This window comes from Pleurodeles waltl, chromosome 6, assembly GCF_031143425.1.
Source record: "Pleurodeles waltl isolate 20211129_DDA chromosome 6, aPleWal1.hap1.20221129, whole genome shotgun sequence".
Classification (NCBI taxonomy): Eukaryota; Metazoa; Chordata; class Amphibia; order Caudata; family Salamandridae; genus Pleurodeles; species Pleurodeles waltl.
In genome coordinates, this window is record NC_090445.1 from 139,914,384 (window position 1) to 139,938,158 (window position 23,775).

The 23,775-nt window shown below is 44.3% G+C and overlaps 1 protein-coding gene across 1 annotated transcript in view; it reads right to left on the reverse strand.

Annotated features, from left to right (window-relative positions):
• KRT222 (keratin 222) overlaps window positions 1–23,775 on the reverse strand; it is a 235,361-nt gene that overhangs the window by 142,001 nt on the left and 69,585 nt on the right. The window contains exon 3 of the mRNA XM_069237608.1: window positions 7,544–7,626. Within this exon, the coding sequence (XP_069093709.1) occupies window positions 7,544–7,626 (83 nt within the window). The remainder of the gene's footprint in view (window positions 1–7,543; window positions 7,627–23,775) is intronic.

A 23,775-nucleotide genomic window follows, 5' to 3' on the forward strand; every position in this document is an offset into this window, starting at 1 on the left:
ACCGCCCAACAGAACAACTTCAGATAAATTTACACCCTCTGGACCTGAGGGATGCGGAGCTCATGGATCTGATGTCAGGTCAGGGGTGTACAATGTCAGCACCAGAAAGCATGTTAGCAGATATAGGTAGCGAAAAAACTGAGGTTCAACCAGTTACCCAACTACCCGTGCAGGACCTTCCAGGGATGCCAGTGGCATTAGTACTAAAATTAAAGGATGCTTCGCAGACAGTGGCATTGGAGGCCAATCTGTCTCTCGGGAATCCAAGGCAGTAGGTGCATCCAAGGCCACCCACACAAAGTGACTTATTGCAACTCACAGCTATCTGCCCAGCTGCCACAACGGGCAATTCGCAGAGAGCCAAGACACATTCATGGAACAACAGCAATGCAGAACAAATAAGGCCTATTCGTCAGTCCAGCAAAACATCCCCCTTAGCAAATCATCCACAGTCCAGCACTAAGATCGCTTGTTGGGAAAATATTTCGGAAACAAACCTAAACTTCAACTACCCCTCCAGGGTGGTAACAATTAGTAATGAACAGGGGCTAACAACCACAAAAGTTACATTTCAGAATACACAAACTCATACGACTGAAGTACAAAATAAGACTTCCTTAACCAGTCAAGTGGACATGCCTATGAAGGGCAAACTAGCAAACAGTGAGAGGGCAATTAGACAAAAAAGCCACCGCCATACTGAATCATGGATCACTCCCTCCAACCTCAGCACAGCCATTACTCAGATAATGGCTGGGAATCAGGGCAGATCATTCTAACTCCACAATATACATCATGGGGCCAACAAGACTACTTGAACAGGGGTAATATCCTGAGACTGCTGGCTGAGTTGCCATCAACTCAGAAGATTGTATCTACAGACTTAATGTCAGTGAAATTCCTCTCCAGCAGTGACCAGTATGGGCCAGAGCAAACATCCACTACTTGGAGAACAAGGAAAATCATTACATCGATCATGGACGAAAAAATGCGTTTTGAAGCATGGGGAATATTGCTGTCAGAACTGTCCAGACCACGCTACCCTCTCCCCCTGCTGTCCAGTTCTATGGAAAAATCAAATCATCAATCGGACTTAAAGGCCCATGTATATGCACTAGAGATGAATACAATGGAGTTGGAGAGGAAGCAGTACAGAAGGGGGGAAGTCAACCAAAAAACTTTGCATGGCCCCTCAAATGCTCAAAGCCACATGCCGATACCTCCACGACTACAAAATGATGCTCAGGATGAACGGAAGTGCATGGCTCACATCTTAACCTCTAGAAGGAGCAACTACCTTAACAATTGCAGCGCAGAAAATAAGGATCAGGGGTCTGCTTTTACCATCATGTCCTAGAATGTCGCAGGAGCAAAAAAACATTATTACAGACGGATTTGCAATAGTAAACAGTTGCAACTACACTATAATCATAGTGCAAGAAACATGGCTAATAGACCTGGTCCATTTAGGAGTTTACACACTACACAGTGCCGAAAACTCAAATTAATCGGGCAGGACAAGTGGAGGTCTAGCCACGTATGTCTCCACGGCGCTACACGCTACAACAGAGCAACTCAAAAAACAGTCTGCAGGCCGTCAAACTCATCTTCAGTGACAACCGACAATCTCCTCTTGTAATTTTTTATGTTTGTGTTAATCCGCAGAAACATTGGAAAACCCTGCTTTTTGAGAAATTACTGAATAAAGCAGAAGAGATAAGATGCGCTCACCCAACATGGGACATTCCAGTGACGGGTGACTTCAATGCCCACTTAATCCACACTCCTGAACCCGATGAGCAATTGGCAGCTGAAAACGTTCTATGGTCAGTTCTGCCTCAACTTCCACCAATACAGAAGAGATCAGACGCAATGGGCAAGCAAATGGCCGAGGCATTAGAGCATTTGAGCATGAGGGTTTTAATTGGGAGGACCAAAGATTATATGCCGCCTAGCTACACCCACTATAGCATAAAGGCTGCAACCGTAATAGGCTATGGGGGTCATTCTGACTCCCGCCGGGCACGGTCACCGCGCGCCCGGCGGGAGCCGTCAAAATACCGTACCGCGGTCGCAAGACCGCGGTCGGTATTTTTAGTTTTCCCCTGGGCTGGCGGGCGGCCTCCAAAAGGCCGCCCGCCAGCCCAGGGGAAAACGACCTTCCCACCATGAAGCCGGCTCGTAATCGAGCCGGCGGAGTGGGAAGGTGCGACGGGTGCTACTGCACCCGTCGCGTATTTCACTGTCTGCTATGCAGACAGTGAAATACAAGCGGGCCCTCTTACGGGGGCCCCTGCAGTGCCCATGCCATTGGCATGGGCACTGCAGGGGCCCCCAGGGGCCCCGCGACACCCCCTACCGCCATCCTGTTCCTGGCGGGCGAACCGCCAGGAACAGGATGGCGGTAGGGGGTGTCAGAATCCCCAAGGCGGCGCAGCATGCTGCGCCGCCTTGGAGGATTCTGACGGGCAGCGGAAAACCGGCGGGAGACCGCCGGTTTTCCTGCACTGACCGCGGCCAAAGCGCCGCGGTCAGAATGCCCTGCGGGGAACCGCCGGTCTGTCGGCGGTGCTCCCGCCGACCCTGGCCCCGGCGGTCTGAGACCGCCGGGGTCAGAATGACCCCCTATACGACTGTGTCTTTTCCCCTGCTATCACGTGTGAGGAAATTTAAAATCAAAACTACTCTCCATAGCGATCACTCATACCAATATATAGAACTGGACTTGAATGCCCCACACTTCTTTACTGTTGTTGCTGAACTAGGAAGTATTGCATCTACCAACTTAAAACGTCCGAGTTGGTCAGAGTCTTCATTACCGCAGCTGTGTGAAAAGATAAAAATCCTGTTTCAATCTGCATCACTCCAGGACTCGCATGCAGTGGAAGTGTGGGCCACATTTCTAATTTCATTATCCTCGCTCAGCTCTGCTATGCGCCAATCACCAACACAAAATCAGATGGTGTTCTCAAGCCTATCAGAGAAAACTTTAAAATTGAGAAAGGAACTGAGGAACAAACTCAGAGTAATAAAAAAAAGGTCCTTTCACAGAATCTACATGTGTCCAAAAAAAGGCCCTTCAAAAAAACTATAAAAGTCAGGTATGGTGTGAGAGCATTAATATGGAGGACAACTTCTGGCCTAAATTGCTCTATAGTTCAAAAATGACAAATTCCAGGGCCTTTTGGGCAATAGTCAACAGCATTGACCAGCAGTCAAGAGTAATTAATTGTTCATTAATTCCTGAAAATGAATGGGTGGATTACCCGGCCAACATCTTTTTTAAACAAGACTCATCTGAAGCAAATTCACACCTGAGGGAGCCTGCAGGTCCTAAGGACCTCTGTCAGATCGACATTGGATACAGCGCTAAGGCATTCTCCCAAGTAATTATGAGGGGGCGTAGGGATGGTGCTCCCAGCCCCAATGGCCTTCCACAGGCGATATTTGAGGCCGATTCGGAGTACTGGTCAACTTCACTGGCAATCCTTTACACTGAAGTAGAGCTCAACATAACCATCCCTGACAGTTGGAGAGGATCTATTATCAATCCGATATTTAAAGGGGGGTGACTGAACAAATCCGGCCAACTACAGACTGATTGTTTTAACTGACATCAAAGCCAAATACTTTGCCTCGCTGATCTTGGATGATCTGCTATACAGGTTCAATCAACCTTGTCCCCCTGAACCAAACCAGCTTCCGGAAGGGTTACGGCACAATGATCAATATTCTAGCACTAAGTGATATTGCCGACAAAGAAAAAAGCCTAAAGAAAAAGCTACATCAATGCTTTGTAGGCTTTAAAAGCGCCTTTGATCAGGTGGACAGAGCAATTCTTTGGCACAAATTGCGAAGCTGGGGCCTGCAGGAATGCCTTCACCGCGGCATTGAAATGCTATATGATAAAACTTGGGTGCAGATCACGGTAGCAGATGGTACGAAAGTTTCAAGGAGGATTCTAACAAATATAGGCTTAAAACAAGGATGCGTTCTGGCCCGCACCCTTTTAACCTTTTTACGGCTGACCTCTCTCCAAAGCTAGACATGACCAACTCACACTCTCCTAGGATGGGGAACCTGTTCATTTCACACCTCTCTATGCTGATGACATTGTTTTATTGAGCCACACGAAAATAGGGCTTCAGCGGCTAGTTAGCACTCTGGGCCATTTTGCAACGTCAAACAAATTCGAAATCAATACTATGAAGACAAAAACCATGTCTATAGGATACTTTTCTAACTCTAAATAAAATTAAGTTGGACAGCATTAGCCTTGAAGAGACTTGCTGCTATAAATATTCGGGTTTTACTATAGACAACAAGGCTAACATTGCGCCGCAAAAGCAGCACATCGCTCTGAAATGCAAAGTGCTAAAATTCGCTTTTTGAGCCCTAGCCAAAAGGTTAAAAGGGCCTCTGTACAAACCTTTACTGTCCGTCATGTCAGCCAAATTCCTTCCAGCCACCACATATGGAAGCACTGCACTATACGGGAAAGACGCTTCGCTCCTGGATCAGTAACAAATACTGTTTCAATCTTCCCCCTACTGCTTCCCTTGCCCAAGTTAGTCTTGAATTTGGCCTTAAACAGCAACAGTTGGACAGGAAAGTACATATGATAAAGACTTTGTACAAAATAAGAGGAACCAACACCAGCCCTTTAGCTGTGGCTTTATGGAATTCAGTAAGCAATGACTCAAAGTCAGTATACAACAGGTACTTGTAGTTCTCTCTGCAAGAGACACAAATGACATACCTATGGGACTCATATATGTCATATCCTCTTCTGTGCCGTGTGTTAAAAAAGGAAATAGGTCTGCAATCTTTGCTAGATGATAAACTCAAATTTGCACAACGTTTGCATGCCTGGCTTCTCATACATACTTACACTACCCTGGCACCATCGTAATATCTGATCTCAACGTTTTCAGTATACGTCAAATGCCACCTGCTCGTGGTATGGCTAGGATCCCTTCCATCATGAGCGGATCAACCAATGTGGAAGAATGGGGGAGAGACGTCACGCAGGCTATGCAATGCTGCCAGGGAGGACATGGTCCATCTGAGCTGTACCTGCCCGGCCCTATGAGAAGCACGTCGCCAACTGCTGAAACCGTTTTTTAATACAAATGGTATACGCTCTTGCTGGCCAGCAGTAATGAAAATGTTTGATTCAGCTGACCTGCAGATAAACTGTAGAATTAAATTTCTATCTGTACAGACCAAGGGGGTCATTCTGGCCAACGACCGCGGGAGCACCGCCAACAGGCTGGCGGTGCTCCCATGGGCATTCTGACCGCGGCGGTACAGCCGCGGTCAGAAACGGAAAACCGGCGGTGTCCCGCCGGTTTTCCGCTGCCCTGGGGAATCCTCCATGGCGGCGCAGCTTGCTGCGCCGCCAAGGGGATTCCGACCCCCATACCGCCATCCTGTTCCTGGCGGTTTTGGCCGCCAGGAACTGAATGGCGGTATGGGGTGTCGTGGGGCCCCTGGGGGCCCCTGCAGTGCCCATGCCAATGGCATGGGCACTGCAGGAGCCCCCGTAACAGGGCCCCACAAAGATTTTCAGTGTCTGCCATGCAGACACTGAAAATCGCGACGGGTGCAACTGCACCCGTCGCACCCTTTCCACTCCGCCGGCTCCATTAGAAGCCGGCATCCTCGTGGAAGGGGGTTTCCCGCTGGGCGGGCGGGCGGCCTTCTGGCGGTCGCCCGCCCGTCCAGCGGGAAACTCAGAATAACCGCGGCGGTCTTCTGACCACGCAGCGGTATTCTGGCGGCTCCCGCCGGCCCTGCTGTTACCGCGGCCGGCGGGAGTCAGAATGACCCCCCAAATGCCTAAACTTGTGGCCTGTGACTGTTAGCACATCATAAAGATTTAGTTTATGCCCTTGAAAAATGTAGAACCAGGCACACTGAAAAGTTTGTGCTCTTTAATAATTGTTTAGTTACTCTTATTATTGTTTTAGCATAAATTTAAGAATTTTATAGTGGACATTGAATCTTAATTGTGCTTAGTTCTATCAAATATTGCTATCCGCCATATGTTGTTAGACCAGCAACATAAGGGCAGCTTTTAAATGTCTAGCTGTAATAATTATGTAATTATTTGACTATTCTGTTGAGATTTTAATTAATCATGCAATTAAATAACAAAATAAATAAATAAATAACACAAACCTGGGACTGACCATGCCAACGCATATGGTCTTTCCAGGTTCTTGCACTTAGAAGAAGAAGACTCTCTTAGAAAAGGTTAGTTTCATCCTGTTTCGTTTGGGAGGGGGTAATGTAGGAAAGTGCCTCTTTTTAACATGCCTATTACCCCACTTTGTGCATGGTATCTGATGTGATTTCGACTGAAAGTACACTGGATTCCTGCTAACCAGGTCCCCAGTACCAGATCTCTTTCCCTAAACTGTACAAATGTTTCCCCAATTGACAAATCCTTTAACACCCTCTGTAAGTCCCTAGTAAGTGGTACTCTTGGGATATGCTAAAGAGGGTCCCTGAGGGCTGCAGCATGAATTGTTCCAATCTAAGGGACCCTCTCACCAAGCACAGGTCAGGCTGCCATTGGAGGCTGAGTGCCTTGCTGCAGACAAAAGTGAAAACACAACACTGTGTGCCATGTCCCTTAACACCGCATGCAATACATGTGAGTCTCCTCCCTAGCAGGTCTTACAGCCCTAAGGCAGAGTGCATTATATTACACGTCAGGGCATCTCTGCATGACCATAGCTGTTGCAGAATGTACTCTTCCTCCGATAGTATAACATTGCAAGACACAGAAATTTCACTGTGTCCATTTTTTAAAGTGAAAAGAATTCCTTTTTAAAAAACGTACTTCCCTGAATAATTTTTCTTTGATGCCTAAACATATATAAAGATACTTGTTATTTTAATAAAGTGGTGTGAATCTCCTTTTTGAGATGTGTGTGTGTCTCATTTATTGACTGCTGTGTGTATTTGTAGATGTCTTGCACTCCTCTGTGTTAAGCATAAGGCTGCTCAACCACACTACCCCTAAATAGAGCACTTTGGGATTGTATAGCAAGTCCTGTCCACTCACTGGGGAAACCCTGGACCCTTTACACGGTATTCACATACCACATAAATGGCCAGCTTCCTACATTCATTCTCATGTCAATGATACATTTAGCTGTAGAAGATTCTCTGCTGAGGTATTTTTGTAAAGCTATTTCTTGGTATACGTCTTATTTGTTCCGTCATGGATCTAATATATAACACCTTCTCCCATTGATAGAGTTTACTCTCCTCTAACAGGCAGTACCACTTCTCAAAAGGCTGAACATCGTACACCTCCAGATGTACATTTCCTTTTAGCCAATAACATCCCTACTTTGAAAATCATCACAATAAAGACCACACTGCTAAACCTTGACCCCAAATCAACAGTAAATGACACATACATTTCTCCAGATGAGCTGCAGTTTATGTACATTTAATTATAAGTGATTTTATCTGGTACTATAACCCTAACCATTCTTTAGCACGTCCAAAAAAACAAAAGAATCACCTTTTCTTAAAGTGATTGAGGTCCATTTCTTTACAGTGGATGTCCATGGCAAGACTTGCATTCTTCATCTTTGCCTCTGAGATCTGAAAAATAGATGGTTCTTGGATTTATATGGTTTTCAATCTAGACTGACTCTGCAAAATTTCAGTTCCAATGCCTGAAACATGACTACCCCACCACCCTGAAGATGAGAGAATGCATTCTGGTAAAGCTTTTAAAACACCTTGTTGAAACAAACATAAAAATGTTCCTCCCAAGATGAGAGACCTCAACAGTAATTAACACGTCACTTGAGGTACTCAAGGGTTGTTGAGTGTTTTATGGTCACCATTTGTTATTGAAAAATATATTTCTGTTTGTGTTATTTAAAGTAATATAGGAGAACCAACATATCACAACACAGTCAACTGGATTGCCTCCAGGGAACTCCTGTACGATTAAGTTATGGCTTTGGTGTATTCTTTAAAGAGGAACTTTTTAAATTAACTTCTTAAGCTTTTTTATCTGAGGCAATCTACACTTTTTCTCTATCTTCTTTATTCACTATATACAAAAGCTTAGGTGTGCTTTAGGATAATGGTTTTTTTCATATGTCCTGGCCATTCGCAAGCTTTGCTCATGAAACATGAAATACATGGCGCATTTAGAGACTGACGGATGTATCGCATTCACCAAAAATACCTTGTCTGCCAACTTCACTGTTCCTTCACCTTTTGTAGACAAGGAGGAACCATAGGGTTAGTACACTCTCAGCTGGCTTCACCAGTGGAAGCCATTCACCTGGTGATGAATCTGCCACTAGGCCTCCAGGTCACCTTTGTGACCAAACTTCTATATTCTTAGTCCAGTCTTTCTCTACTACAGATTTTGTTTAAGTACTATTGCATGCTGATTTGTTTGTTTTTTATTTGATGAGGTAATTTTCAAAGGTTTTCATGTTCTTGATGCTATTGAAAGCAGAATTCATTACAACATTGCCAATGCCACTGACAGCTTTAATGGAAAGAATACAAGAGTTTAGCACTACTTGGCCTGATGATATGTATCAATAGTGCCCTTCTAAGGCAGAGTGAATTGAGTATCCGTAAGGGATAGAAGCAACAACTCTACCCACCCTCTGGGACCGACAAATCCAAAATGTTTGATAGTGAATAAGGGCCTACCTATATATTGTGCTTTAAATCATATAAATCAATCAGCATGTGAACCACTTTTTGCTCGCTGTTTTGATGACACATTATCATTCAACCAGTTAAAATATTCCTATAATACCACCTGTTGGAGGCGGCTCTGTCTAGTAGGCTAAAGCGTAAGCTCAGCCAGGGTGGTCAAGTACAGCTACTACATTACTTGTACTCACCCTTGGGTAGCTTGGCACGGAGGAGTCAGGCTCATCTCAGAGGCAATTTCTTAAGCAATAGCACAGCACATTCCCACAATGACCCAATAAGAGATTTCACAAGGGTTGTATGTACAGAAAATTTTTATTCAACACACACATATGATTATCGCAGTTTGATTACATTGTGATCTCAGAGTAAGTGTCAATGAGCACACACCACACAATAATATTCAATGTAAACTTGGGAGTGAATCTTAATGACCCCTGCAACACACAATAATAGGGCCCATTGTGTAAAACATTGATCACTGTATATACATTTGAGGAAACCATTCATTCCTTTCCTGCACCCACCTAATTTTGAGAGCTGGCACCCAGTCACTCAAGCAACTCCGAAGGTGTTGAGATCAAGGTGGAGGACAGGAAAGACAACAGCCAGTAAACAATTAAAGAGGAGATGGTCAGGCTCCCAGTAGGAGGTTCACTCAGAGGTCTGCAAAACACAGGGGGGTGGTCACTGGGACCAACCATTAGACTTAGAGGTACCCAGTCCCAACAGACAATCTAATGTTACCAAATAGTAACTAAATTCAGCACCTCCAGAATGGAGAGACACCGTCGAGGTATATTGGCTCGACCCGACCCTGACACTTCAGGTTGCACACAACAAGCTTCTAGGTCCATGTCTATGGATTGGAGACACCCTGTCTGGTGCCCATGAACTTCCAGGGCCCCAGACAGGTTCGATCCCACATAGAAGGTGCTCAGTGCTGTGCCCTTGATGACTGTGGGTTCCCAGATGGCACCAGGTTTCTTCAACCAACTCCTAGCATCGTACCCCACCTTGACAGGAGGCAATAGTCTGGTACATGATGACTTGAACTGCAGACTTTCTGTTTCCTCTCGGGACTTGGTTTCCGTACCCCTCTGGATTGAGGTACTCTGTCCAGTATGCTCTGACCTTAGCAGTACAGTACTCTCCAGATAAACACACTAGACGCAAGTTCAGTCATGCAATACCAGGCCACATAAAGCACTCCTCAGGTTGTACCTACACCTCAGCAGGTTCCAACCTACGAAGGCGCACAGCACACAATGAGCATGCAGCTGAGGATTGCAAAAGAGAAATGTTCCCACTCGACCTCAACGAGGCCCCAGCAGGGACTGGAAACAGTGATCCATTCACTTCACAAGCTGTTCTGGGGTGCAGTGGTTCCCGCATTAAAAGTCCGCACACCAATTGTGCCAGCAGTACATTGTCACCCTGCAACTGGAACACCAGGTCTCCAGACTTAGTTCCTGGTCCACACGCACACTGCTCCTGCCAGGTGGAGCCTGGCATGATGTACGCACAAACACAGGTCACCGCTCTCCAGATATTAATGATTATGATGTAGGTCCCTCTCAGGAGGTCTTTGATGTCCTAGAGACCTCCGCAGAGAACAGGGGGAAGCCAACCTGCCCTTGGAGGGCCACTTCAGGATGCCACATAGCAGCAAGCAATCAGCCTCAGGCCAGTCTCTAATCGGTAAGAGTGCACGGATCCACATCAATGGGCAGTTATTCTCCAGGGCACCCAGATTCCACTAACAGTGCACCATTGTGGTCCAGTTGCATTGGTCATGTGTGTTCGTCAGTGGTATAAGTTGCACCCTTTGAGCATCCTTACTTATACTAAGTAAAACTTTGAAGTGGGAGGTGTTTCAAAGGGTATTTCTTTGAACGACAGATGTCTACGCTAAATTTCCTCCATCTATGCCCTGAGGTCCTGGAATGTGATCTTTATCTTTACGGGTGCCAGGTTCTGGCTCCAGGAAGGCCAAATGTCACAACCTGTCCCCTCATCTAGCACATCAGACCCCAAATTGCAGGGATCTATCTTTCTGGATGCCCGAGTTTTATAGAGGTCATCTGGGGAATGTACAGATGTGCTTTCCCCTGGGACCCCTGGAATAAAGCCTAATTTACAGGACACCAGAAGTGGCATTTCCTGGCCAGGGGTGACAAAGCTGCCATTACCAACGGCTTGGGCTTGTCATCCTGAGTCCAACAATATTAAACAGTATGAGGCTGCTCCCTTACAATCCCTTATTGCAACCAGACTTAATAAGCTTTGGTGTCCCACATCACTGTATGGATAGAGCAGCTCTCAGTGGCAGTGTGAACACACATGGGTGTACACACGTCCCGGGCACTTGTGCCCTAGCGCATGCACCAATCTGCCAAAGCAGGTGACACATCAGTTACAGCCACCACCATGGTGCTCGTGCACCTCAGTCTGCCTGGGCCCTCAGGCTCTGTTCCTTTCATGAATACTCATGTGTAAGTGTGAGTGCAGTTGTCACTTCGGCCATGTGCGCATCCACATGGGAACCACCTCACCCGGTCGTAGATATGGACGCCCGGGTTGGAGAGGTCAACCCACATCCATACCTGGCCTGGGTACTCAAAACCCTCACACGGGATGATGGTGCCAGTTTTTAACTCCTATGGATGGCGTGGGCACTTTCACCCTGCATTGGTAGAGGGAAAGTGCTTCGAGCTTCTAAACTCTTGAATCATATGATGCCCAGTGGCGTTAAGCACCTTCTGGGCTTCTGCACGGGGGGTCTCCAGTGTGTGAATATGCTGGTACGGGTCGGCTGAGCTGAGCATACCTTACCTGGTTCTCCAGGCCTAAGGCACACTCTGGGTCCAACCATGGCTGGTCCCACACACACTGTCCAATGCAGACTCCCCACTCGGGGAACACCCACACCTGCATCTCCACCCTGCCCACACAGGGGACTGATGCTTGTGGTCCATGGCCACATATCAGAGACCCAGCTTCCCACCAAGGGATCCTCCCAGCCCCCTTTCTGTAGGGGACCCCCTTGGGGGTCCACCCCTACCCGGGTATGTCCTTGGGGAGGTGCCTGTCCAGCTCCACACTGACCCCTCTACTCGGGCCCTATGGGGATGGTGTAGAGTCCTCTCAGGTCTAGCCCCCCTCATGACATATCCTCACTTGAGCACAGTTGCCCAGAGGCCCCGCAGGCCTAACCAAGCATACCTCGGACATGGCAAATGGGGTTGCCAATGGGGGCAGCACATGCACCAGAATTCCCCTTAGCAGCCAGGGCTGTAAACCCCCCCAGGTATCTAGTACACCTAATGCACAGGTCCAGCCCGAGGGGGGGGGGGTGCTCTAGCCACTCACCCCCCCTTACCCTATATTCGGTAGGGGGCTTGCTTCCCCACTGCAGACAACAGGGACATGTCCAGAGTCCTAAGGTCTGGCACAGCGAGACAGCATAGACTGGGAGGAAAAAGCAAAACAATTCAGGATTTTTCCCTACAGAGTGCCATGTCCAACACCACCTTAGATTAATTTGTATAATTCCTTGATCTACTACTGCCTCATAAGTTTTCTCACTATTTCTGCTGCACATCCATCCCAAAGGAGTAGGTTAATTTGTTTCTTGTAATTTGAACTTGTATGGGGGATTTACCACATCAAACCTATGTTTTCTAGCTAGGATCCCCCAAATGTTCTACTTCAATATTATGTAATGATATAATGTTCCCGCCCAACATCTCTACAAACATCTTGTGGGTTATCAGTGTCAGTGGCTACCTGACTCTGCTAGCATACTTTCTACTGATTATATATCAAAAGATCATATATGGAAATATCGTCAGTCTCTCTCTTTTAAAATCATATCCTAAATATTGTCGACACTAATATCTTCCCATTAAGTTAGATTTTCCTATTATTAATTTGAATGGAGCAAGATTTATAGAGGCTCATTTTTTACTAAAACTTTGGCTACACTGCACATGCCACCTTCCACCTTCTTTGCATCACAAGCAAAATGCCTTGTTTTCCACATTTCTGCACACCACAAAATCCGGCACAACATTTGACAAATAATTTGTCTATCACTCTTAAAATCTTTTCATTGATTTTTTCTTGTTCGATAATTGCTCTACCAGCATTTTTTTCTCTTGGTCATCACAATTCACTTAGCCATTTGACGTTTTGAAGCCCCCTGACTTCAGTTTAACTTTAGCATATTCACCATTGGTCATGCTAAGGATGATAGAGGAAAACATTTCTTTGTTGCCCCTTAACTTATCTTGTTTGATCCTTAACAACCAAGTAGTAATAGAAGTGTCTGTGGGTAAGTATCTTCAAAGAGTCAAAAACTGTGTCGACCAAGAATGATATATGCAGAAATAAGATGTGCTACAGTCTGCACTGTTGAATTAAAAGCATGGGCGATGATGTCACATTTGATAAGGTTAAGGATAATGATAAAGGCACACAATTATGGGGTTTACTGACTGAAAAATTAGATATATTGTTTTGGGCAGCTTTATAATTCTATTTTCAACAACTATAGTAGATGATTTGGATATGAATCTTGGATTTAAAAATTGCCTTGTCTATGCCATTTTCTTGAACCCGTCCGATTAGGTCTCGTCGAGAGACAGCTTAAGTTATACAGCTAGCCTTGTACTCAATAAAAAACATAAATTAAAAAATACATAAGTATAGGTACTTTGGATGAGCCATCTTTATTCACTGGTCTGTTCCCCTGTTGTTCACATTTTGCTTCTGCCTACCACAGCATACAGCATAGCAGAATGGATCAGCCCACTTCAGTCATAGGTTCTCTTGCACTGTCAGTGGGAGCATTTTTCTATATGACATGTGCAACTCTTTCTAAAACGAAGTGCCCCTCTGTGCCAGGGATGTTAGGCCAATACTGGGATGTTCCCATCCTTTATTCTTTGGTTTGTTTTATTCCTCCTTGTGAGTTTAAACTATGACTTCGAGTTAATGTAATTTAAAGGCAATAGTGCCTTTTATTTGTCAATAAGAATTCTGTGTTATACATCAAAATACAAAGGAGTTTCCATGCCTGTTTTAAGTACACATGTACGTTAGGAAATACCAATTAATATGCTATATATATATTTAATTGTAATATTTTATTGCAAATACATGACTGCCACTATTAGGTGGTGACTTTTTTTCATTTGTTTCCCCTTTACTTTCGTTTCATATGCTTCATGTGGATTAGCCATTACTAATTCATGTATTTTAGAGCAGCATTTATTGACAGTGAAGTATGTGCGGACACTAGCAGTCGATTTGTGAGTACACGCATTTAAGAGGTGGAGTGTTCAATGCTTTTTATTTACTATGGAGAAACAGAAGATGTAAACTGTCTGGGACTGATGATCTGACTTTTGATGATAGGGAATGAGTCGGTGTGTAGATGACCAGTGTTCTTTGCTGTATGAATTGAGTATGAAGACAACAATCCCATCACATAAGGATTATCTCTGTAGTGTGAAGAGAGGTGAGTTTGGTGTATACTGAATCAAGAATATGTTTTTGCCATGCTTTAATGTTTAGTGTGCTTAGCTCATTTGCTTTTGCTCATGTTGGTTAATCCTGATTGAAGCAGCAGTGAAATGGGGATGATTTAAATTAACCAATCATTAGTTCAGGTCACCAAATGTAACACTGTACACATACTTAATGGTGAGAGAGTCACAGAATTTGTGAACACTACACTGGTTATTGGAGAGCTGTAGATTAATATTCAGCACATACCTGTTGTGAAGGTGGAGCAAAGTTGTTGAAAAGGCAACGTTGATCTTAAAGATTACTACAACTCCGTTTTCATTTTCACTTGACTAATCGCGGGGAGAGATACTGTAGCCTCAGGCCACCAGAGTACGTGCAACAATTTCTTGATGAAAATTGACCAAGTCCACTAATTGCAAAAAGTCTAAATTTGTGGACAGGTGGAAGCCAAATAATTTCAGTGCATGTTTAATACCTGTCCATGAAGAAACACAGACTCAAGATGGGAAATTTACTTTCATGAGTTGTATAGAGAAGCAGCAGAAGGACTTGTCATGGTTACAGTTACATTTTGAAGATGCTTATAATATGGCTGAGTGTGAATAGTTGTCATGCCCATCTACGATATGCAATGTGCAGGAAGATGTTGTGGACCCGTATCAGCTAGGATACAAAATACATGCATGCATTGCAATGACCCGGAAAGCTTGCACGTAGCATCCTGCAGCAAACAACAGTTTATGGCACAAAGCTCACAGCTACCACCCTTTGAGGCATGCTCAGTGCTACACTACTTTTGGCGCTTTTGCATCTAAATGGCATTTATTCTAGAAAGCCATGGGAACCCTTATCTGAGAAAGAAAATTGTATGATGGTACAGCACAGAGTTTCAGGACCTTAGCACCATATACTTCAGGAAAGGATGTCAGACATTCAAAGATGGCAGTGGACCATGAAGCTACACCTTCGTTCATTGATCACCATCTGGTGCATTGGGCATCCCCCTAGACTACTGATAGATCCTGGCCGTTGATACATCATACTTACACATTTTGCAACCACCAGGAACTTTGAAAGAGCTCCTTGTATACTGAGCAGCAACATGATTTTACTGGCAGCGCCCTGACAAATGTAAGCACATCCTGATATATAATGGTGACACCCATGAATATGACTATGGAACTCTGAGATACAAAGTCAACATTTGTAATGGTACGGCATTGGTACATAAGAGGGTCTGCTATTCATCCAATGTTTCTGCTGAGCACACAATGTTCTGATGGGGATATACGGTATTTGCTGCTGCAGCAAAGATCCTGGGCCTCGGCATCATGGAAAACCATGTGATGAAGTATTATCTCATCAGATCTTCAAAAAAAGAGAGCACTCCTGCTCACTTTTAAGAAATCACATACAAGCATTAACTACTACATCAAAAGATTGCCTGCATCTTGAGGCTTCTTGAGGAATATGTCCACATATCCCATTCATGGCTGTTTTAAGAACCTACAGATGTTATTTCATTTCATTGGCTGCATGTGCTGTGAAAATAAAGGTGCTCACAATGGTTATGAGCAAAGTCCCAGACTCCCTTTAAGAGGACTGACCTGATCACTCTTCCAGTGAATTTGGGACAGTTTGCAACCACTTTGATTCTGTGTAATCAAATAAGTCGTAGTGCCTTGCAGTTGCCTCACATGGCATGGGGGTTGGGCAGAGAGGAATGTTAAGTTCAATATGAATTCTAGGGCATTTTTTTCCAGAGCACGATCCTGCTAATTGGGCAACAAATAAAGTCTCATTAGACCTGGAACCATGCAATTTCCTTTTAGAAAATACAAATACCTGCAAAGCTATTGGTCTTACACCTAGCTTTTGTTGGAACTGGGGTTTCTGGTTATCAGGGTATGCTCCCTGTACAAGCAGGAACCACCATTTCTAGTCAGGGTAAGCTAGATACAGCATTAGAGATAACTTGTTCTCTCCCTCTGATAGCTTGACACAGAGCAGTCAGGCTTATATAAAGGGGTAATGTGCAAAGTATTTGTTGGAAAACACACACACACAATCTAACACAATGAAAATACACCACAAATCAATCAGTATAAGTCAAGATATTAATTTTTAAAGAATAAACTAAAAATAGTGCTAAAAAGTCAATAGCGCTAAGAGGTTACTTGACGTTGTTCTAGATCAGGTTAAATCCTGAATTTAGACCAACCAAGGCCGAGGGCAGGCCAGCTCTAAGTCTTTATAAAAATGTCCCTCTCCTATAACTTTTTTACAATCAAACATAAATAACAAATGAGAACCTATTACAAAAATGTGTAGATTTTATTCCTAATCACATAAACATTAATAATGAAAACAACTCCAAAAAAAAAAGTACTGCTCACATAAAAACACAAAGACAATTAGTGGTTAATGACCATCACAAAAAACAAACTCCAGACGAATAGAATAGAACAGACCAATCTGTCATTGGTTTTCCTTTTGTTTATTTGGAACATTGCCTGTCGATCATAGTATTTATCTCTCTTCAGGGAGTCTTTACAAAGTTTAGGGGGATACACTCTTAATAAAAATTTCTTGGCTAGATTATCTGAATGTTGCAAAAAGTCACTTATACGAGTACAATTTCTTCGCACTCGTAAAAATTGACTAAATGGAATGTTTTGCCTTTGACTACTTGGATGGTAGCTATCATAATGCAACAATGTATTTCTAGCTGTTGGGTTAACATAAAGTGATACAGAGAGAGCTTCCTCATTATGCATAATGCATATATCCAAAAATTCCACCTGATTTTGATCATACTTCATTGTGAATTTCAAATTCGTATCACACAGATGCTGGAAAGACTATAAAGACTCCTACCAGTAGGGCGAGGATATATGTTTGCTGGACTGTGAAAAGACTATTCTAAATTATTTTGGATAACAGAAAGCTAATAAGCATATAGTATATTGAAATGTATAGGTTTCTGTTGTATTGATACGTGTAATTGTTTGTGGAAATTTGGATTGTCTAATTTGTTGTTTTGTTGTGAGTGAGTCTGGAGTCTGTTTTTTGTGATGGTCATTAACCACTGTCTTTGTGTCTTTATGTGAGCAGTACTTTTTTTTGTAGTTTGTTTCATTATTAATGTTTATGTGATTAGGGATACCATTTACACATGTTTGTAATAGGTCCTCATTTGTTATTTATGTTTGTTTGTAAAAAAAGTTATAGGAGAGGGACATTTTTTATAAAGATAGATTTGACTCCCTGGTTTTCTCTCCTTATCAACCCAGGGACCCCTTTCTTTGATCTTCCAGAGGGCAGGCCAGCTACAGAAACCAGGCAGGGATCTCTAAAAACGTACTTGGGGTGGAAGAAGCATTGATGTTGAGGGCTTGATGCGTGGAGCGGAGAAGATTGTGTGTCTCTGCCGACTGAGGAGATGTCGTTGATGCGTCGGGATTGAACTGCACAGCATCAAGACCGCGTCAAAGATCAGGCTGTGGTAGGTGTTGAGGTGATGTGTCATCATAGAACCACTGACATCAAAGACATCAATTCTTTTTTCAGTTAATCACGAGGCAGGATGAACTGAAATGAGAATTTATGTATTTGTTGGACTGTAATGAATATGAAAGACTAGTAAATCTTGTGTGTAGTTTTAGCATTGCGTTGAGCTTGTGTTCTTTGTTCAGGTTGATGTTTCCTCAGAAGTAGAACAATAAGCAGTTGAGCACTGTATGATATATCTATAACTTCTAAATGCTTGTTCAGCCATTGGAGGCCAACACTTCTCTTCTGTATATTTTTTCCTCGATTAGGGGGTGTCTAGGTCTCACTGTTACTCTCAAATGTTTTATCAGCAATATGATTCAACTGACTGAGGACTGCAGGGCGTACAAGCTGCCTTTCAGCATGTATCTGGATCGCACACAGCAAGTGAAACGTCTAACTGTGAGAGCAACGGAGCAGCCTGAGTATTAAGTTGCCTATGCAAGACTGGGCCTGATTTAGATCTTGGTAGTAAAGGGTCTGCTGCCACTTTTTCAATGGAAACCCAGTCCGCTGCCTTGGCAGTCCACCAGCCCTATTTAGATGTTAGTGGTCCCATACACTTTAACACGCCTGAGTCCTGCTGACTCTGCCACGGATTCCCATCTGCCGAGACGCCACGATTTTGCCCAGTTTATACTCACTCAGACATGCTGAGCTGAAAAGGGATTTGTTGGGGAGTAGTCAATCAGGCTGTTATCAGGGAGGAGTCAGTTAGAGCTACCGGCCCCATTTAATGATGGCAGCAGCGCGGACAACAAATTTAATGGTGGGAACCCTGAGCTTTTTAATCTATGTTTGTGTGCTTTTTAATCTTGTTTTTATTGCGGCTTGCACGCTACTTTATTTGGGGGACTTCACACTTCCAAGGGCAGCTATTATTATGAGCATGCCAAAGCTAATATTTTGCCCAGTTTGTGCTCACTCAGACGCGTTGAGCTGTTTAGGGATTGGTTGGAGAGTAGCCAATCAGGCTGCTGTCAGGGTGGATTCAGTTAGCCCTCCTGGCCTCATTTAATGATGGCAGCAGTGCGGATGTGTAGCAGATGCGTGCAGCCGACGCACCGCCAGAGCACCACAGCAAGTCGATCTGCATCCATCCACGTCTGTCCAGGGACCAGGTATTAAGGTCAAAAAAAAAATTTCTTCAAGAGACCCTAGGTTCATTACCTCTACTAACTTTCACCTTGAGGCGTCCCTCTAGGAAAGCTTGAAAAACTGTGAATCTTAAAATCCCAACATTCAACATTCTCACACTCAGTGAAGTTACTGTCAGACAGTACCCCTCCTGCTATGGTTGAGGAGGACCCCTTGCTTCCATCTGGATACCTGACTAGGAACTTAAATATTGTTCATCGCAACACTTGTTCCCTAGTCAAGCATCAAACTGAAATCTTTTATCTTCTTGAGTCAGAATCTCCAGCAGGCGCGGCTCCTCCGTATGGGCGAAGGAGCGTTGCACCCCCGCCAGCAGCAACCGCTGCAAATCCTTTTACATGGAAAGGATAATAAACTCTGTTTATTATCCTTTCCATGTAAAAGGGGTGGGCATTGGGGGTGATGAGCTGAGGGGAGTGCACTGTGCACTCCCCTCTGAGCGCATGTGTGTTTGGCAGGCCATCTCGGGCCGGCCAAACACACATGCGCACATGGCTCTCTCCAGCCTAGCAACACTGTTGCTGGGCTGGAGAGAGCCTGCACAGGCTTCCAGTCTGCCTGGGAGCGCCCTGGCTGAGCACTCCCAGCCAATCCTGTTGCTGCTCTGAGCAGCGTCAGGATTGGCGCAGGGCAGGCCGGGAGCATGTGCCTGTAGCAACGACGGGAGAGGAAAGTGGGAACAAAGCAGGTAAGTTTTCTTTTTATTATTTTTTTCACGCGACCTCCGTGCTTCCCCGCTCCACCTGCCCCTCCCAGCCCCAGCCACGCAAGTCGCTCCTGATCTCCAGATGTATTGTTCCTCACAGAAACATGCCTGAAAAATGACGTCACACCTGATACTTTAGCTGCTCTCCAACAAAATTACTACTTACATAGTGTCAACAGGCCCCACGGCAAAAAGGTGGGGGAGTAGCGGGAATCATAAAAAAGTATTTACCTTTTATTAAACTCTCTCCCTTACCTGTTGCGCAAGCAGAAAACCTGGTAATTAAGTTAGATATTCCCACTTCGACTTTCATATGCATTTTAATGTATAGACCACCAGGCCATATGGCTCAGTTCCCATCAACTTTGATCGATGCCTTATCGACCTTTGTTGTCGACTACATTAAGGTATTACTTCTGGGTGACTATAATTTGTAGGTCAATGAGGAAAATGAGATTGTATATCTGCAGATCTTACTGACCAACTGCTTAGCCTGAACTTGGATCAACAAGTGTTCACCACTACTCATATAAATGGCCACACACTTGATCAGGTCTGGTCATTACTCTACGTATATCCAAACTTGTCGTCCTTCCCTGTACGAGGTCAGATCATCATTTAATCAATTTTTGCCTAGATGACATACCGTCTAGGATATCTGCCCCCTGTCCAGGCATCTCCCATAGGAATTGGACGCGAGTTAATATGAACTTCTTTTGTAACTCTTTAGCCCGTCCCAACCTTCAGACAGCAAGAGCCTAAATGATTCTAAAAGGGCCATTACCACCTGGCTCAAGGTAGCCAGTGATACGTGTGCTCCCTTGCGTAAAACACAACTGACACATTACCATGAGGCCTCCAAATGGTATACTGATGATCTAAGGAAAGCTAAAATTGCACTACGACAATCTGAGTGACTCTGGCGGGAGTCATACTCGCGGGAAAAAAAAGCTACTTTGTACGACAGCTTAAAGACTATAAGAAAATGATTCAGTAAGCTAAACACTTATTTTTCAAACAAAATCGTAAAGGCAGAAAACAATGCCAAGGTAATATTTGACATAGTCAATGAACTTGCCAACCCTGACCATTTAAACATACCTGTGGTCCCTACTCAAACCTGTGTAATGACCGTAATTAATTTATCATCGAAAAAATGCAGACAATAAAAAACAGATGGCTTTTTGTAGGATATAAACACTACAAATCTCACAGTACTCCCAAATATTGCTAAAAATGAGTTGTTGAGGTTGATGACTAAGGTCAAATCTGGATAACTTAATGACAATTGACCCCCACACATTTTACAAATAATCTTCTCTGAGATGCCCAATCTAGCCTATTCACTGTTTATTCTATCTCTAAGCCACAGTGTGGTCCCCCAGGCATTTAAGGAAGCAGTGGTTGTTCCACTATTTAAAAACATGGGGGACAATCCTCCGGTTTAAAAACATTATTACCCCCAACTCCTTACTACTATATCTGGCCAAGATACTGGAAGCTCACATTTCACACCATCATAGCACCTTTTTAGAAGACTGCTGGTATTTGGAATGCCGTCAGACAGGCTTTCGTCTCACTCATTCCACTGAAGCAGTGATTTTAGCTGCAGTGGACGATATGAGAGAGGAGGCAGACAAGGGACGTGCTCAAGCATTGGTCCTGTTGGACTTATCAGCAGTATTTGACACAATGGATCATGAAATCTTAATTAACTGTGCCAGAACAGCTGGATTGCAGGGGGTTGTACTGAACTGCCTGATGTTCTTTTTATTGGATCGATATCAGTCTGTCCATCAGTCTTTCCCCTGTCTATGCCACTAAGGTTAGACTCGAGTGTGGAGTACCACAGGGCTCTTCCCTGTCCCTTCTGCTATTTAATCTCTATATCTGTCCATTGGTCCATACTCCACAAAAACAGAAGGTGAAGGTGTATAACTATGCTAGTGACTTGCAGTTTCTTTTTGATGTGGGTGACTCACTAGAAGCTATCGAAATCTTCCACACCACTATCTGCAATTGGATGAACTGTCATCAGCAGACAAACTTAGGTAAAACTGAGACAAACCCCTCTTTTTATCCCGTGGGGATGGGTGTTTCTCCTACTCCAAAAAATGCAGTCAAAAGCCTTGGGATTAGGGTTGATGAAGATCTTTTCCTGAAGCTGCAGATTGGCGCAGTTACCACAACTTGTGTCTTTCTCCTCCGTAAAGTGAAAAAAATCAGAAATGTTTTCTCTACTGAGGCCTTTATTCATATTATAATTGTCCTCATTATCTCACGGATTGACCATGGGAATTCTCTGTACTTGGGCCTGTCTAATGGTCAGAGCCAGAGACTACAGCTTGTCCAGAATCAACCAGCTAGACTGGTTTGACATCAGACTAGATTCTTCCGTATTAAACCTTTACTCGCCAAACTCCACTAGCTTCCAATAGCCCAGTGAACTCTTTTTGAGGCTGACTGTATCATTTTCAAATCATGTTTTGGCAAGAGCCCGACTTTTGTAAGTTCCAGATTCAGGCATTACACTCCAAGAGCAATCTGAGGCCCGGGTGCCAAAATCTGTTAGAAGAATCTATTCAAGCAGAGAAGACTTGGGGGATCTAGGTTTTCTGTACTCCCCTCAGCTTCTGGAACTCTCTGCCCATTAACATCAGAGCTTCCACTTCATATGCTAACATTAGATCCCTGTTGAAGACGTGACTTTTCAAACAGCCTTACGACTAGCTCTTGGGTTTTCTGCTGTTTGTGTTTTTAGCACCATGAAACCTCGTTGGTGTAAATGCGCTTTACAAGAGTATTATAACCTAACACCGCTGAGCAAAAAGTGGCAGTTGGACCTCCACTTCCGACTTGTCAGACTGGACGAGATGGGGTGAAAATTCACCTTTTCTCTTGATTCCACTCCCGTTTTTGACTAGACACAACTGGACAACACCCTCAGTCGTTGCTGCCACTGGACCCCGGAGAAAACACGACCCCTCTGTCGAGGGACACAAAGGTAGAGAACCTGCATTGGCTGTGTACCTAGGGGGGTCACTGCACATAAACTCAGGACCACTGCAGACATCTACATGTCACAGTAATTTTTTTTTAATTACTGTGACATGCATATGTCCGGGACATGAGTTGTTCAGAAATGGATGGGGACAAACTGGTACACAACAAATATCGGAAACATACACAACTGTCATTATGATGCCAGTATTCATTGCCAAATTAAAGCTGGCACCACAATGAGGGTACAATCACACTTGTCAACTGTGTCGATGTGTGCACATTGCAAGGGGATCTATACCTGTCATGTTGTGCATAGAGTTCTGCGTGTGACTCAATAGGTATGTGTATATGAGATTCTATTGGTTGGTAGAGGTGGAGGGAGGCGTAGTGGGTGATGTGGTTGTGTCAGTAAGTGTGGCACTTGCATATGGCATGTACGTTGTGTATGTTATGTGCTGTGTTGCTGTGTGCAACATTCGGATTTGTGTTGTTGTGTGGTGATTGTTGTCGTGATGTGGGTATAGTTGTGCTTGTGTGTGCATGTTTGTGTCAATGAGTGTGTAGTTGTGTGTGTTGTGTGTGGGTGCACTGTCAATAGTGTATGTATGATGTGTCACAGATGTATGTCAATGTGTGTTTGTGGCATGTACGCATTGTGTTGTGGTGGGACGGCAATGATTAATGGTGTGTATGCGGTGTGTTGTGTTGTGCGTGATGCAGGGGGGCAATTATGGCAACTGTAGAGTATGTGTGTGTGTGGCTTACCTCAATTCCAGGGCCACTGCCATTGTCTGATTTCCACTGGGTCCAGCAAACCTCCAGCAGTATAATGCCTGTTGGACTGTAACATATAAATATTGCCAGTGGGAACCCTCCTCCCAGACAGCTATGAAGAGCACTCCATCATGGCAGTCCGCGGATCAGCCCCAATACATCTGAATACGTCAAACAGGATGTCATCTGCTTGATGGCCTTTTCGGACCTGCTGTCTTGGTGGTTTGGCGGTAACACTGCCAAGATCTAAATCAGGCTCATTGTCTTCTGGAGAAGGGGAAGTAAATGAACAGAGCCAGCCCTGGCAATTTTCACGCAACTAGGTCAGACCACTG